Genomic DNA, 15214 nt, shown 5'->3' on the forward strand with positions numbered 1-15214 from the left:
TATGAAAGATTCGTCATACTGTGTATAAACTAACAAAACAGGACAGTGTGGACAACAATCATTTTAAATTCTATAACAAGAAGTGAGGAGGTACCGACATTCTCCAGGGTTTTTAATCAACTGAGCACAGTCTCTTTCACACTGCTTTACATAAGTACAACAGTGGCTTGCCAGTTACCTACAGCAAATGCGTCTGCGCATATCCATTCGTGCTGCCCTCGTCACATGACGGGAGTAATCGCCGCCTTTATCAAGATGGCGGCGATCGCATGCTGAGGCTGCATTTTGAAAATATCTTTATTGTTCTGAGAAATTTGTCCACGGAGAGGGTATCAATAAAGAGCTGACTGATTTGAATCAGAAAAAAGGTAAAGAGCTGAAATGAGGTCGCTGCGAGACTGTGGGATCTAGTGAATGTGTACCTGTGTTGCTGTTAAAATCAAAATGCTTCTGGGCTTAGTTGTAAATAAATATGTTTTTAAAAAATGTGTTGGACGGTATGGTTAGGTGAAATTAAAAAGGAAAGTGTTGTCAATTAGGACAATACAGAGCCACTAAAGACGATTCGCATTAGAAGTTATATAATGTCGCGACATGGCACAGTCAAGAGACATTTTTTCTTCCCTCTGTTTGGTGTTTAAAGTCGCGGCTGCAGCTTGTGTTCTTTCTAGGACAAATAATGGACTCTTTGCCGATAAACTCATAGATATGGACACCAAAGTTCAAATGCTGTCCGTGTCGAGTTTGTTCATGGGGTCAAGCTATTGCTCTCTAAGTTTTAAAAAAAAAAGAAAAAAAAAAACAGGATACTGTATACATCATTTAAACGTACATAGATATTCACAGGATTGATCCTCCCGCAATCGCAAATAGAGGTGCTAGATTTAATCTCAGTTAAAGATCTTGTTTTTAACTGAACTTCTAAAATAAAAACTGATAAATCGATTTCAAATCATGATTCCTTACAATGCATATTGTGTTATATATTCGCTAAATTGGTACTGAAATTAAATTATGCAAGAACTGGTTGACCTGTGTGAATACGTATGTGCGTTTAAATGAGGCATATCCAGTTTTTATAGAGGGCAACAGCTTTTGACCCCGTGAACAAACTCGACACGAACTACATTTGAACGTAGGTGTTAGGACGATGAATGGAAGGATGTAATTGATGTATAAAAGCCTGTAATGATATCAGTGTCTTAACTCAAAAAGCAAGAGTACTACTCTAATGTGCCACTTGCTCAAAATGTGGAAGTTGTTTATTTTTCCTCTATGCACAATGGTCAGGAATAGAAAATGCTAGAAAGTGAAAACAGATCAGTAACTGTGAGAGGACCCATTATGTTGATATAAGGTACAGGGATGGAGTTGATGACTTTAAATACAAGAGACAGTAACAGTATTAAGGAAGCAATATAGTAAGAAAGGTGTAGTTATATCTTATTCATGGCATTTGGCATGCATAGGTTACTCTGAATAAAAACATTTGCCAAATTAATGTAAATGGGAAGGGTTGGCATCAGGAAAGGCATCTGGCTGAAAAAATCACTCCAAAACCTATAAAACATTGACATGAAAGTGGGAAGAGAATGAATATATATATATGTAACATACAGTGCATCCGGAAAGTATTCACAGCGCATCACTTTTTCCACAATTTGTTATGTTACAGCCTTATTCCAAAATGGATTAAATTCATTTTTTTCCTCAGAATTCTACACACAACACCCCATAATGACAACATGAAAAAAGCTCTGGAGCAGGTTTTCATCCAGGATGTCTCTGTACATTGCTGCAGTCATCTTTCCCTTTATCCTGACTAGTCTCCCAGTTCCTGCCCTGAAAAACATCCCCACAGCATGATGCTGCCACCACCATGCTTCACTGTAGGGATGGTATTGGCCTGGTGATGAGCGGTGCCTGGTTTCCTCCAAACGTGACACCTGGCATTTACACCAGAGAGTTCAATCTTTGTCTCATCACACCAGAGAATTTTGTTTCTCATGGTCTGAGAGTCCTTCAGGTGCCTTTTGGCAAACTTCAGGCGGGCTGCCATGTGCCTTTTACTAAGGAGTGGCTTCCGTCTGGCCACTCTACCATACAGGCCTGATTGGTGGATTGCTGCAGAGATGGTTTTCCTTGTGGAAGGCTCTCCTCTCTCCACAGAGGACCTCTGGAGCTCTGACAGTGACCATCGGGTTCTTGGTCACCTCCTTGACTTAGGCCCTTCTCCCCCGATCGCTCAGTTTAGATGGCCGGCCAGCTCTAGGAAGAGTCCTGGTGGTTTCGAACTTCTTCCACTTACGGATAATGGAGGCCACTGTGCTCATTGGGACCTTCAAAGCAGCAGAAAGTTTTCTGTAACCTTCCCCAGATTTGTGCCTCGAGACAATTCCTTTGACTTCATGCTTGGTTTGTGCTCTGACATGAACTGTCAACTGTGGGACCTTCTACAGACAGGTGTGTGCCTTTTCGAAATCATGTCCAGTCAACTGAATGTACCACAGGTGGACTCTAATTAAGCTGCAGAAACATCTCAAGGATGATCAGGGGAAACAGGATGCACCTGAGCTTAATTTTGAGAATTCATGGAAAAGGCTGTGAATACTTATGTACATGTACTATCTCAGTTTTTTTTATTTTTAATAAATTTGCAAAAACCTCAAGTAAACTTTTTTCACAGTGTCATTATGGGGTGTTGTGTGTAGAATTCTGAGGAAAAAAATGAATTTAATCCATTTTTGAATAAGGCTGTAACATAACAAAATGTGGAAAAAGTGATGTGCTGTGAATACTTTCCAGATGCACTGTGTGTGTGTATATATATATATATATATATATATATATATATATATATATATATATATATATATATATATATATATATATATATATATATATATTATTTATTTATTTATTTATTTATTTATTTATTTTTCCTTAGCAGTTTTAGGTTTAAGATGGGAACAAACCCTGGGACAGGGTGCCAGTCCGTTGTAGGGTATACTTATTCCAATGCCCACAATCAATCATACTGAGCCAATTCAGACTGTAATTAACCTGCATGTATGTTGTTTTTAAAGCAACATGGAAGCTGATAACACGTCAATACAAACTAGAGAGTGGTGACAATTTGGAGAAAATAATTTGCTGTGCTGTCAATGTTTCTTGTAGTAGGCATAAAAACCTAACATGGTAAGCCTAAACCATGTGATCTTCCAGCAGTTTTATAGACAATCTGTAGTTGCAAGCTCAGTCAGTTGTCCCTGTAGAGTCACTTTCAAAGGGTGGCATTTAGCCTTCAGCTGATCTGTGATCCTAATAACTCCCATCTGCTGTGCTTTATTACTGATAGGTTTGTTTGAAGTAGCAAAACATGCACCCTCTGGATGACTGTAATGATCTTGATAAAAAAGGAGACAGACAGAATGTCATATATTCTATCACACTATCTCCTGTAACAGTGGTAGGCAGTGCTAAAAATAATAATTTGCAGCCTTGCTTTAAAATGCTGAGAGTGACTGGGAATTCTTCAGATTTGCTGTAAGATCATTCCAACACTAAAGTCTGTACTGGTTATGTAAATTGAATAAATAATGAAAGGAAAAACAAATGTTCAATGTTATGTATAATTTTTTTTTTTTGTTGCCCGTGCTTTTCAATATGAAAGTCTAATGGTCTTTGATTGATGAGTTTGAACTAACCCATTATTCTCAAATCATTTTCTATCGTCAGTCATATTTGGTCAGCTGACATCCCATTTCCATTAATTGCTCCTGGTGGTGCTGCTGTTGTACATTTTACTGGAAGAAGCAGCTTTGTCTTGGCATTTTATGACTTTTCTCAAGCATCATCAGAAGTAATCCTCCAGAAAGTTAAACACTGTATCTCTGTTGTATTGTCTGAGAGCAAGAACTGGCTAAAACTTTAATCTATGTAAACTTACTGCTTTACTCAAGTGGCCTTCCATCCATTTATTATCCAACCTGCTATATCCTAACTACAGGGTCACGGGGGTCTGCTGGAGCCAGTCCCAACCAACACAGGGCGCAAGGCAGGGAACAAATCCTGGGCAGGACACACACACCAAGCACAATTTAGAATCGCCAATGCACCTAACCTGCATGTCTTTAGACTGTGGGAGGAAACCGGAGTACCCGGAGGAAACTCATGCAGACATGGGGAGAACATGCAAACCCCACGCAGGGAGGACCCGGAAAGTGAACCCAGGTCTCCTAACTGCGAGGCAGCAGCGCTACCACTGCGCCACTCTTCTTGTGCCAAAAAATTTTTTGTAATGTGGTTATTTGGTTTATGTTATCCTTTCCAGTTTTTTTTCTCCAGATTTTCTATTTTTACTTTGTATCCTGAACCCAATTGCCCTTGAAGAAAACTTTCTTTTTTTTTTTAATTTAGGTTTGGTCCTGAAGTTTTGCCAAAGTTTGTAGCCCTTGCCATGGTTGTATTTACAGAGACCTGATCTGTGCACAGCACTCTTGTATCATCCATATACTGTATACAGGCACTTTTTCTGCTTGTCTTACTCTTACTCCAATTTGTATTTCTTCTGTCAAGACACTATTAGTTTATATCTCACTTGCTACTCTTTTATAGCAGTACTTGACAATCCGAAGAATCAGTTTCTCCAGGAGGCTTATTATTTTTTTCACTTTTCCCCATCTCAAATTTCCATATCAAGATTAAATACTGCTATAAGAGTATTCATTTCTGCTTCAAATCCTCATACTTGTAGCAATATTAAATTATCCATTATTTTCATCCCTGGAACTGCACATACCTGATCTTCTGTAACTTCTTTGACTTTTTTCTGAATTCTTAAAAGCTATAAACCTGCTTCAAATTTTGTGATCTTGACACCTGATGCTGGAGGGCAGTTGTACTCCCATTTTTTTTTTTTTTGTATAACCTTATATTAGAATTAAAATGAAAATTCATGGGCGGCGCAGTGGTAGCACTGCTGCCTCGCAGTAAGGAGACCTGGGTTCGCTTCCCGGGTCCTCCCTGCATGGACTTTGCATGTTCTCCCCGTGTCTGCAAAGGTTTCCTCTGGGTGCTCCGGTTTCCTCCCACAGTCCAAAGACATGCATGTTAGGTGCATTGGTGATCCTAAATTGCCCCTAGTGTGTGCTTAGTATGTGTGTACCCTGCGGTGGGCTGGCGCCCTGCCTGGGGTTTGTTTCCTGCCTTGTGCCCTGTGTTGGCTGGGATTGGTTCCAGCAGACCCCTGTGACCCTGTAGTTAGGATATAGCTGGATGGATGGATGGGTGGATGATAATTAATTTATCCACATTTTTTGGAGCAAGGTGCCTCCCTTTATTTAGCTCTCTATAAACATCTCGTATACATTTTTATTCCTTCCCAAAAGGCCTGGTAGCACTCTCCTGTGAGGCCTCTTACCTCAGGGGTTTTATTTTTTTGAACATGTTTTAAAATTGAATATTTTTTCCTTCTCTGCTTCACCTGTTTATTTTCTTTATTCTTTTAAAAAATTGATCTTTTGCCTGTGTTTCTGTTCCTTTACTTTGAGAGATTCTATTAAACACTTCAGTTTTGTCTTGCTTTATTATGTACTTGTACTGTTCCTTCTTGATAATTTAGTTTTTTAACATATGGTTTAGACCTTTTGTTCTTTTGATTTTTGAAAAATGAAGAACATGTTGTTAATTTGCTTACCTTGTACCCTGCTTTTTTCCTTTTTGTTCATGTTATGCTTGTTTTTTTTTTTTTTCATACACTTTTTTCCTTCCTTATTTAATTGTTCTAATTCTTATAAACCTTTTAACACTTTCTGTTTTTTTTTTCTTTTTTTGTTTTTCCATCTTTGGAAGAATAAGTTTGTTTTTTCTTTCATCACTTGCTTAGAGTGCTATAACTTGTCCTTCTGAGTCCTGCAATTTTGATAACAGTTCTGTATATTTTATGTTTGTATATTCAGTCAATTTGGCATTTTATTCCAAATTCCTTTGCTCCTTTCTGTGTTTTTCAACTCTGCTATTAAAATCTCTCTCTACTATATAAAAGTGGGCTTTTTTAAAAACTTTTTACATTTGTATAGATTTATTGTAAATATTCCAGATGTTCCAATGCCTTCCCTTTTCTGTTTTTCTAATTTCTTTTTTAAATAATGACTCTGAATTGTGTTTTTTTTATTTTTTATTTTTTTAGTAATTGACAGGTTTTTTCAAGTCATTTACTTTGACAGTCATCAATCACATAGTTACAAGTCTTCTACTATTATTTTATTTGAATACAAATTTAGCATTTCATTTTTTCAAAAGCTCACATTTGCCATTTTTTTCCTGTAGGTTTGTAAACATGTACTGTCATGTTGTTTCTCTTCTTGTCTTTTCTTTAAGACAGTAGTTCTGTTTTACGTAGGGTATTCAATAAGTTATCATGAGTTTCATGTCCTGTATTTGTGCTACAAATCTGAACTTGCCACTGGAGATCAGGAGATGTCTTGGCATGCCACACATGCTGTTTGTGGTTATTTCATATCAAGCACTAAGAGAGTGAAGATCAGAAACACATATACCTGTGAGTTTACAGAGAATTTGAGAGATTGGTAGTATCACTCAGTCAGTAAATTCCTTACATAGGAAGGGTAGAAGACAAAGGAAATCTATGATAAGTTGAATGGTCTGTATGGTGCATCATCATACTATAAGGTGTAGTTATGGACCAAACAAAATAGGTTCGGGAGTCGATTGAAGTTGACTCCCACATGTGTCCTGTAGGACCATCTCCACAGGAAATGTGCCAAAATGTATAGGCCATGGTTATGGAACTTCTTGTTAAGATGAATGTCATAGCCCATGAACTAGGCATTTCAGCTGGCACAGATTTCACAGTCATCCATACTCATTTGATAATGTGAAAGATTAGCTCCCAGTGGGTTCCTCGAAAGCCAACACTGTATCAGAAACCTTGTTGCTGGGAATTTAGTCATGAGAACTTGGACGTTGTTGGAGAAAATCCCACTGACCTTTTTTCATGGATTGTTAATGGGAATGAAACCTTGGTTTTATCACTGTAACCCTGAAATTAAACAAGAGTCCTTACAGTAGAAGCTTAAGAGGTCCCCGACCCACAAGAAATTTCTTTTCCAGCAGTCAGCTGTAAAAAACATGGCAATAGTTTACTGGGATAGAAAGGGTGTTCTTTTGTTGGAATTCATGCCACAAAAGTTACACACTGGAGAAACGTATGCTTCCTTAATGAAGTCCTTATATTAGGCCATCAAATAGAAGCTTCGTGGGAAACTGTGAGTAGGAGTGCTAGTGCTTCACAGCAACATGCCGCCCTACAAAGCCAGAAAATCAAACACTGGTATCGGGGAATGTGTCTTCATAGAGCTTAACCGTCCACCATACAGGTTGGCTGGAGGACCAAAATGAGTCATTCTGTTTCCATAGCTATTACATCACTGGTAATATCTCACTAAATAAAGATATATGTGTTGAATTCAAGGGAGATTACATTGACAGATAATGACAAATCAGATATTATTTTTGCAGCAAGTTAGATAAATTATTGAATACACCTCATATACTATTTCTTCAAAGTCTATTTCTTTGAGGATGTTACTTTTTATTATAGAGTCTACACTTGTATTTATATTAAAATTTGTTTTGGGGGAAAAAAATCCCTTCTACTTTGCCACTGTATCTGTAAATTATATCTCTTTTGCTTTTAAGACTCTTCTTACAAGCTATTCTCATATTCTATTTGTGCTTGACCCATTACCATCCATGTTTCTTTTTGTTATTATTATTATCATTATACAATTTTATTTAACTTGCCTTCTCTGTTTGGCTGGGACAAATTTTGCAATCAATTTTTTACCCACTTTTACTGAACCAGTTTCCTATAAGCATTGCATGCATCCTGATAAAGCAATATTTCATCAATTTTAACCCAGGAGCTATAATTTTAATTTCTTCAGATTTAAATTTCCTATTTCCTTATTTTATACTCTTAGGGATGAAATGTATAATGCTTTTAGCCAACACACATATATGTGAAAAATTAGTAGTGTTGTTTAAATGGTTAGTAGGTTGGAGTTTCGATCAAACGGTTAAAGGTTCAAGACCAGTGTAGACAAATTAATTAACAAAAAAATTCATCTTGATTAATTGATATGAAAGATTTGTCAAATTATTTTAATATGACAGTTAAGTAGCATTGGTCAAGTGGTTATCGTGTTGGAAGTTCAATCAAACTTTTTGTTTTAATTTTACCAATTTTTCATCATTTATATACAAATTTGGCGAATTACTCTTTTCAGTGATTTGGGTGATATTGGCAGAATAGATAAAGTTTTGGGCTTTTCTAAGAAAGACTGAAGGTTTAATTCTTCAATAGACAAACTTACATTTCCATTACTTCACACGTGTGAGGTTTCTCTGCGCTTAGGATTTTCTGAAATTAGAAATAAACATGAATGAATGTTATGTTTCATTTTAAGATTGTAGGTTTGATTCCACTCTGTCGCTAATGTAATTTCTGTCAAATCAACTTCCCACCCAAGTCAAGGTTTTTGTAAGTGCTGAGGACTGTGTGGCATTAGGGTGGCTAAAAACTATATATAAAAAAAAGATTTTTTTTTACTTTTAATAAATTCCCTGAATGATTAAAAAAATTACTCTTACAGTTTGAAAATGTTTCCAAATATAACCATTATCCTTGATACTTTAATCAAGTTTTATATGATATGTCATTTTCTTTGCATAGTTAAGCTGGTCAGAAATTTCCGTTTAATGAATCTATGCATTTTAATTGAATTAAATATATTCTTTTATGGTGCCCCACAATTTTATTTTTAGTCACATATGATGAGCAAAATCTTAGTTTATTTTTGAAATACAAATGGATTGTTAAGTTCCGATAAGGATATGTTTTCTGCATTCTTTTGCACTTTTAAATTATTTTTACTCTTCTTCCTAGCTTCTGGGGATTTTTAAGAGGGTCATACTGTTTTACTCATTTTCCTCTTCTTCACTTTTGGTAATTTTTGTCCTAATAGTAATTAAATTTAAATTTTAAAAAAATTCTAATTTTTTGTTGAATTTGGGACAATCTTTAAAGATGTGTGACCTTCCCAGAGATATTGAATATCAGGTTTTTGGTTTTGTTTGTGATTTTTTTTTTTTTTTTTGGGAGAGACCAGGGTTAAGTATCATACCTTACCATAGGTATAAAATTTGTCTTTCACATATCCTATGCTCGGCACGGTGGCGCAGTGGTAGCGCTGCTGCCTTGCAGTTAGGAGACCCGGGTTCGCTTCCCGGGTCCTCCCTGCATGGAGTTTGCATGTTCTCCCTGTGTCTGCGTGGGTTTCCTCCGGGCACTCCGGTTTCCTCCCACAATCCAAAGACATGCAGGTTAGGTGGATTGGCGATTCTAAATTGGCCCTAGTGTGTGCTTGGTGTTTGGGTGTGTTTGTGTGTGTCCTGCGGTGGGTTGGCACCCTCCCCAGGATTGGTTCCTGCCTTGTGCCCTGTGTTGGCTGGGATTGGCTCCAGCAGACCCCCGTGACCCTGTATTCGGATTCAGCGGGTTAGAAAATGGATGGATGGATATCCTATGCTGTCACAATTGCTCATTTTTAGTTATCCAGGATAGAACATAACCCCTTTTACTCCTCTTGATGTTTTCAATTTGTATCTATGTCTTTTCTTAACTTATGCTGAAAATTGTAAAAAAACATTTTTATTCACTTTTCATCAGTTTCTCACTTTACCTCAGAATACTTCTCCAACCAAAATGTAATATTTGTTGTGTTTACTGAGAATATTGCGGTATTAACCACCTTTAATTCCTTATGCCTATGACATGTATTGATATTCCTTCCAAAGTAGAATCCTCTCTGGACCTCGAAAGTGCTGAGGTCCAGGGCTCTTCAGGCACTGGGGCGCCCCTTGGCGGTGACCACGGGCCCCTACAGGGTTGAGCTTCCAAGCTCTGCACCCGTGATCCCCAGTGCAACCAGGGCGGTCACCCCCTCGTGGTCTGGAGGAGGAGCAAGTCCTCCTCCGGTCCTCCTGGGCGTCCCAGCTGGGTACCACCCCCAGCCGTCCGCCACAGTAAATATACAATTTTATGAAAGCAGACAGCTGTTTTTCAGTGATGCACAATTTTTGTGTTGGTTGCACCACACCCACCTCCCTGCGGTTGTTTCCACTGAATCACTGAAGTGGAATGTAGCCTTTACTGTAAGTGGGGGCCCTACCTAAACAGCATGCCATATTCATTTGCTGCTGGTCGAACCAATTTGGTAGGATAACACAGTTTTGGTTTTGACCCAAACCTCACTCCTACCACTAACATTAAAATCCTGTTTCAACAGTAATATGCATGCAAAATTTCAAGATCTTTGACTCGTATGTTTTGCAGTGATGCATTTTTGCCCCTCAATTACAATCGCCCTTCAACCAGCCTGTATTTTAAATTCATTCAGCTTTATTATACATTTGGAATTATGCGACCCACCTCTCCAATGAAATTTCTGAAATGCCATATAGCCTGTATTTCTAGTTGGACCATCAGCATCCTACATGCAAAAGCTTGTGCAAATCAGTTCAGCTGTTTCTGCATGATTGGTGAACAGACAAGATGTGATTTGAAGGTGGTTGAAAGGAGGTCCTTAATGTGCTAATAAGCTAAATGACATAAAACAAAGATTAAAAATATGAAAGACAGACCGAGGGTATTATTATTTTATTTATATAGATTTCCAGCAGTGGCATCATGTTACATCAGGTATGATTTACCTCCACCAGCTGTATCTGCTTCTCATCGATCTATATGCAGTGCCACACCTAGGAACAGTTGTGTTAAGAAAGGAAAGGAAAAGTATAGTTAAATGCCAAAAGGGAAATTTGGCCACTCCAGCCTGTAAATTCTTTAACAGAATTTAAGCTTAGTACAAATTTAGCTCCAGGCAGCTTGGGAACTCCTTTCATGTCCAGGTCTTGGTTCAGACTGAGATGTGACACTTCAGGCACACCTCCTTTTTATTAAATTCCTACCTGAAGGGGTGAGATCTTCCTTTTACTGCAGAGAAAGGACAGTTGGTGACAGTGCCTCCTCTTGGTCCGAGCTGGTATCACTTACCTTATTTAAGCCCTTAAGGTAATCCCCAGTTGTTCATGTATGTCGAGAGAGAGAGAGAGATAAATTGATTAATATGTTAATAAATGACAAAAACATTTTGCATGGCTACTCTGAAGTATATAGAAAAGGGACATTGTTTAGCTTTTTTAACTGTGTTTTTTTCATGTTGGCATGTCTACACATTTCGTGAAGAGGGAAAGTAATTCTCACATTGTCATATTCTGAGAGTTTTAAAAAAAGTCACATTACATTGACAAGGCTCTTATGTAAATAACAGGGAGTTGTCTGCTTTTTCCTTGCCCAGCTTAAATTGAGTTAAGTTGGTGGAGAATGTTATACCACATTATAAAATATTGAATCTTTTGTGAAGCTCTTTGTGACAGTGGTCTTGTTGACTCAATGGCAATTTCACGTCTACTGAGACTCTTAACAAGCTTCTGCCCTGCATGGGAAAGTTAGCATTTAGTAAAGCTGTAGCCAGGGTACAAGAAAAGCAGGTAAAACATTTTTGTCTTATCATTCCAGTTTTTTTTTAAACTTATATCAGCATTTAAAAAACAAAATCAATGTTTTATTTCTGGAGTGATGATGACATATTTTTTGAATAATTTGTTTACTAGAGACCAATGCAATGTTCAGTGCTGCTGTCTCACAGTGCCACAAGACCAGCTTTGAATCTTAGACTCCTTCTGTGTGGTGTTTCCATGATGTCTTTGTGGGATTTTTTTTCAGATAGTACAGTTATACTTCCACAACACAAACATGGCATGTTAAGTTAAATGGTGACTCAATTAGCCCAGTATCTGTGAGTGTAAGTGTGTATGTGTGTATGTGATCTTGTGCACTGTGGCGAAATGGTGTCTTACCCAGGACTGGTAACCAGCTTGTAATGATAGGATAGGCACCAGCTTCTTTCAATTCTGAAGTGGATAAGTGTGTCAAATGCATGCATGGATGGTTAGTTGAATTCTTAAATACTACACAGGCAGTGATCGAAACCAGTGAGCCACTTGTGTGGTAATGAGGAGGTATGGCACCAGATTATTTAATGCATTGTTGTCTACTTTGGCAACCCTACCGCTGTTCTTGTCTACTGGAAAAGTAAGTTAATTTTGCACCAGGGTTATCCCCAAACCTTATACGTATTTGTTTATATGTCTTTCTAAAATAGTATTGTTTATTTCCCAGACTTTCCAGATAAAATGAAACAAATTAAAACTCGGAAGTGCCACAAACACAATCAGTTATAAAAAAATGATGTTTGCATTTATTCATAATGTTTGGTAGGTTAACTTTCTGCTCTGCGCCCAGTTGTCTAGGAATGAACATGGGTACTTTAGAAATATTGGGCACACATTCTCCACACTCATTTGTATTTGAATCATTTAAAGCCATACAAAATATTAAAAACTGTTTATCGGACTGCTAATCTGTTTTAATTTCTTTTATGTTATTCTGCTATTTTTTTTTAACTGTATATGTATTTTTGTACAGGAATACATCATGGAGCTTCCAAATTATAGCCGACAGCTAATGCAACAGCTGCACGCTTTAAGGAAAGAAGGACAATTCTGTGACTGCACAATTTTAATTGGCAACACTCCTTACAGAGCCCACAAACTTGTCCTAGCTGCCTCCAGCTTACTGTTCAAGTCATTACTTGAGAGCTCGGACACAATTTCAATTGATTCTGCCGTTGTCACTTCAGATGAGTTTGTAAACCTGCTGGAGATGGTCTACACAGGCAAACTACGCCCAGGGAAGCACAACTTTACTAAAATCATTTCTATTGCTGACAGCCTGCAGATGTTTGATGTAGCAGTAAGCTGCAAGAATATTATTAATGATCTAATACAGAAATCTGTATCATACCCTGTGGAGACCACTGTAGAGCCCCACAACAGAGAAGTTCAGGAGCAAAGCCAGTCTGTCCCACAGAATCCTGCTGTGATATCATTTTTGAGCAATAGTGTGGCAGAAGATTCTGCTTCTCCTCAAGAACATATACCCTCAGATCCTGAAGCACATGTCCAAGATGGAGCTAGTGAACAAGCAGTAGCACTTGTTGTTGAAAATGCAACTGGTGACCAAATCTCTGGACAACTTATAGAAAGGACTACTGAAGATTCTTCTCCAAGAAGCAAAAGTCATCCTTCTCCAGTTAAGTTAGAATGCGACTTGGACATGTTGGTAAAACGCAAAACTGAAATTGGCAAAGCCTTTTGTGATATAGAGAAATTTGTCCAATTGGTTGAATCATGCAAAGAATTTTCTGCTGTGGAGAAAACGGTAAGAGCAACGGATTTGAATGCCATGTGTAATTTTTTATGTATATGCAATATGTTTACCGTGGTGGGCTGGCACCCTGCTCAGGGTTTGTTCCTGCCTTGCGCCCTGTGCTGGCTGTGATTGGTTCCAGCAGATCCCCTTGACCCTGTGTTAGCATATAGTAAGTTGGTAAATGCTTGACTGACTGTAATATGTTTACTGGTTCCACTTAATATAATGCATTCTAGAAGGATGCAAAATAATTCTGTAGGATGCAGAATATTGGAAAAAAATCTAATAGATTTTAAAGGAAATCTAAATTTTTGTTTTGTACAGTTACTGTATGCCATTTTAATATGGAATACATTTTAAACATAAGAATTTTGACTTAAAATTAGAATTATGAAAAAAAAATATTGTATTCAAGTACATTTGGGATAGAGTCAATGACAGCAACAGATTTTGCTTTGACTGGATTTTGAAAATGAATGAATGAATGAGGTTCAGTCCTTTCACTTTTCTTCAATTTATCCTGATGAATGTCAAGGTGCCATCCTTTCCTCCGGAACCTTCCCAAGTTCCTCCTTGGGAATTCCCACATTCTCCCAGGTCAGTTAAGAGGTGAACGCCCTCCAGTATGTTCTGGATCCATGCCCGGGCCTTTACCCAGTTGGCTATGTCAAGTAATGTATCATTATGTGTATTCTGAATTCAAGTAAATTTGAAATTTAGGTTCCAATTATTGCATGTGATTGAAGACTTCAAGCTAGATACAGTTGAGAGTTACACAATAATTGCAATATTAATAATGAATAATGGTTATCTTTAATATTGTTGCTAAATTGAGGAATTAGTCATTTTTGAACAGTTCAGAATGATCCTAACATGAATTCAGCAACTGGCTGAGTTAATGGATGAAGACAGCCATTTATTTACATGTTATCTGATTGTACACTGAAATTAAACCTTAAATATTGGACTGGTGTGAAAAATGACAGTGAATGATACTTTATTCTACCTTGCTGTTAAAAACAATATATGAGGATATACTTAGTACTCAAAAATAAGCAAGTAATAAATAACTGTAATACTTCTGAATAAGATGGTTTTATGTATTAAAACAGAAAGGCTGTGTATGCAGCTGTTATGCTTCAAAACTGAGAAAAAAAATGTGTATAATTGGCTTATATTAATGTAAGGAAATGTATGGTATTCCTTGTAGGAAGTAGATACGTTAGATTAGAATACAAAATGGAATGTCTGAAAGTTTAAAATGTACCCCTTATAGGAAGGGCCTAGGAGTCACAGTGGTCTTGTTAGCTATCAACCTCTAGACAGTGTACAGAAGCCATTACAAAGACTAACAGAATATTATCATCTATAGTACAATGTGTAGAGTTCAAGTCTAAGGAGGTTATGCTCAAGTTGTATAACAATTTGGTGAGGCAAAACCTGTGTAACGTTTTGGTCTCTTGTCTACAAATATGACAAAGCAGCACTTCAAAAAGTCCAGAGAAAAGCATCTAGGCTGATTCCAGGATTGCAGGGAATGGGTTTTGGGGAATGTTTAAAGGAACTGAACAGTTACCCACACAAACATTGGGAGATACACCAGTGGCATTGATCAGGTAAATATGATGGGGAATGCTTTGAATGTAACACAGCCAGTAAGTATATCTGCTTTTGTTTACTTTTGGTGGAGGAGGATGAAGCCCTGGGCACGCAATGTCATTTCTAACCAACCGTTGAAAACCCTGTCCCTATCTGGCCATTCTCCATTTAAGAGTACTAACAGCCAAAAGTAAG

At 37.5% G+C, this 15214-nt stretch overlaps 1 protein-coding gene across 1 annotated transcript in view; it reads left to right on the top strand.

Moving 5' to 3' along the window:
• The first annotated feature begins 240 nt into the window (after positions 1–240).
• Positions 241–15214, top strand: part of zbtb40 (zinc finger and BTB domain containing 40) — a 95620-nt gene continuing 80646 nt past the window's right edge. The window contains exons 1-2 of the mRNA XM_039754923.1: positions 241–368; positions 12635–13429. Coding sequence (XP_039610857.1) covers positions 12644–13429 — 786 coding nt within the window. The 5' untranslated portion in view covers positions 241–368; positions 12635–12643. The remainder of the gene's footprint in view (positions 369–12634; positions 13430–15214) is intronic.

Source organism: Polypterus senegalus, chromosome 6 (genome assembly GCF_016835505.1).
Source record: "Polypterus senegalus isolate Bchr_013 chromosome 6, ASM1683550v1, whole genome shotgun sequence".
NCBI lineage: Eukaryota > Metazoa > Chordata > Cladistia > Polypteriformes > Polypteridae > Polypterus > Polypterus senegalus.